Source organism: Orycteropus afer, unplaced genomic scaffold, assembly GCF_000298275.1.
Source record: "Orycteropus afer afer isolate SDZICR_OR568_19922 unplaced genomic scaffold, OryAfe1.0 scaffold00101, whole genome shotgun sequence".
Classification (NCBI taxonomy): domain Eukaryota; kingdom Metazoa; phylum Chordata; class Mammalia; order Tubulidentata; family Orycteropodidae; genus Orycteropus; species Orycteropus afer.
The window spans coordinates 7,052,315-7,054,045 of NW_006921688.1; the positions used below are offsets into that span (position 1 = coordinate 7,052,315).

At 50.7% G+C, this 1,731-nt stretch overlaps 1 protein-coding gene across 1 annotated transcript in view; it reads left to right on the forward strand.

Annotated features, from left to right (window-relative positions):
* Positions 1-44: 44 nt before the first annotated feature.
* The window catches only part of CCDC170 (coiled-coil domain containing 170), a 153,997-nt gene continuing 152,310 nt past the window's right edge, over positions 45-1,731 (forward strand). The window contains exon 1 of the mRNA XM_007943229.1: positions 45-134. Coding sequence (XP_007941420.1) covers positions 45-134 — 90 coding nt within the window. The remainder of the gene's footprint in view (positions 135-1,731) is intronic.

A 1,731-nucleotide genomic window follows, 5' to 3' on the forward strand; every position in this document is an offset into this window, starting at 1 on the left:
GCTCCTGGCGGCTCCGGGTGCGAGTGAGCGGGAGCTCGGCCGCCATGAGCCACCGCGGCAGCGGCTCCGCGCGCTGCAGGCTCCTCGACGCGAGTCACGCCACCGCCCTCGGCGCCTCTTCGCCGGTGCCCGAGGTACCGTCCGAGCCGCGCGCGCGGGGTGGGCCGTCGGCCGGTGTCTGGGCCTGCGGTCCTAACTCAGGAAGGACGCGGGGGTCGGCGACCTCCGGGCTGGGCGCAGGCGCTCGTGGTTGCAAACATCTCTTCTCCGGAGGATGGTGGGCAGAGCAGGCAGGTTCCAGGTGCTCTGGAGTTGTCGGGGGCCAGTTAATGTTAGGACGTCGCCGGCATGTCAGAGTGTGTAAGTGCGCCTGCATTTTAGGTAGCGTTGCATCCATCTCTGACGACTTACACTAGTTAAACTGGAAAGATGGGTCCCGAACTCCTGTAGCCCTCCCTGCCCCTTTCCGCCCCAAAAGCAAAGAATTCCCTGGTTTAGTTCACTGCATTTAGCTACCAAAGCAGTCTCCCCCAAATCTGATCGTGGCTGGCCTTTTCGTTGCTAATCTCCCCAGCAACGGTAACAGTTCAGTTGTCTTTGGATCCAGCTGCTCTTCACCACAAGTTAGTTCAGGCCCAGAGGACTCTCAGGTTGTCGACTAGACACACACACACACATGCAGACACACATGCACACACATGACAAATTCTGGCTGGCTCATCTTGGGTTAAGTATCCTGCCATGGACCTGGTATCAGGGCCCCACCTGGGATAGTGCGAGGTCAGCGATGGGGGAATTGTGTTCAGCTGAGCCGCTAGCCTGAGAGGTGCCCTTAGTATGCCATGGACTTTATTGACCACATGTGTCCTTGCTGATGCCATTACATTGAAAACATGGGCTGGATTCTCCCACATGCTATAAAAAAAACCCACTGCCATGGATTGATTCTGACTCAGACAGCCTCATTGGGTTTCCAAGGTGGTAAATCTTTAGGGAAGTAGATTGCCCCATCTTCCTTCTGCAAAGTGGCTGGTGGGTTCAAACCACTAATTCTGTGGTTAGCAGGTAAATGCCTTGGGCACTGTGCCACCAGAGCTCCCCCAGCATGCTGTAGGAATTCTAATAGTCACCATCTTGGGTTGTGTCCTTACAGCTGACCCAGCCGTGCCTTGCATGTGTGATCCTTATTTGCATTTCTCTGATTCCCAGGATACATATTTTCATCCTTTCATATTTGGGAAAAATTAGTACCATTGTGTACAAACAAAACTAACATTCTTTCATTTGACATTTTTATATTTGACATTATTATGTTTTAACCCACTATGGTGTCTTTTCTGAACTGAAGAATGTTAGACTATATGTAAGTATGTACATACTGTTTTTTGGCTGAACTTTTAGAAAGTACATTACAGACAACATGACCTTTCATCCTCAATATTCCAGGATGTATCTCCTAAGAACGAGGTAAGAACAAGGGCATTTTCTAATGAAACCAAAATACAATGATCAAATTTAGGATCTGTCACATTGTTATATCTCAAGGTGCTACAAACAGTCATGCTAACTAAAAGGTTGAAGACTGGAGTCCACTCAGAGGTGCCTTGGAAGAAAGACGTGGTGACCTGATGCTGAAAAATCAGCCAGTGAAAGCCCTGTGGGGGCACAGATCTCCTCTGACCCCCGAGGGGTTGCCATGAGTCGGAATCTACTCTATGGCAACTGGTTGGT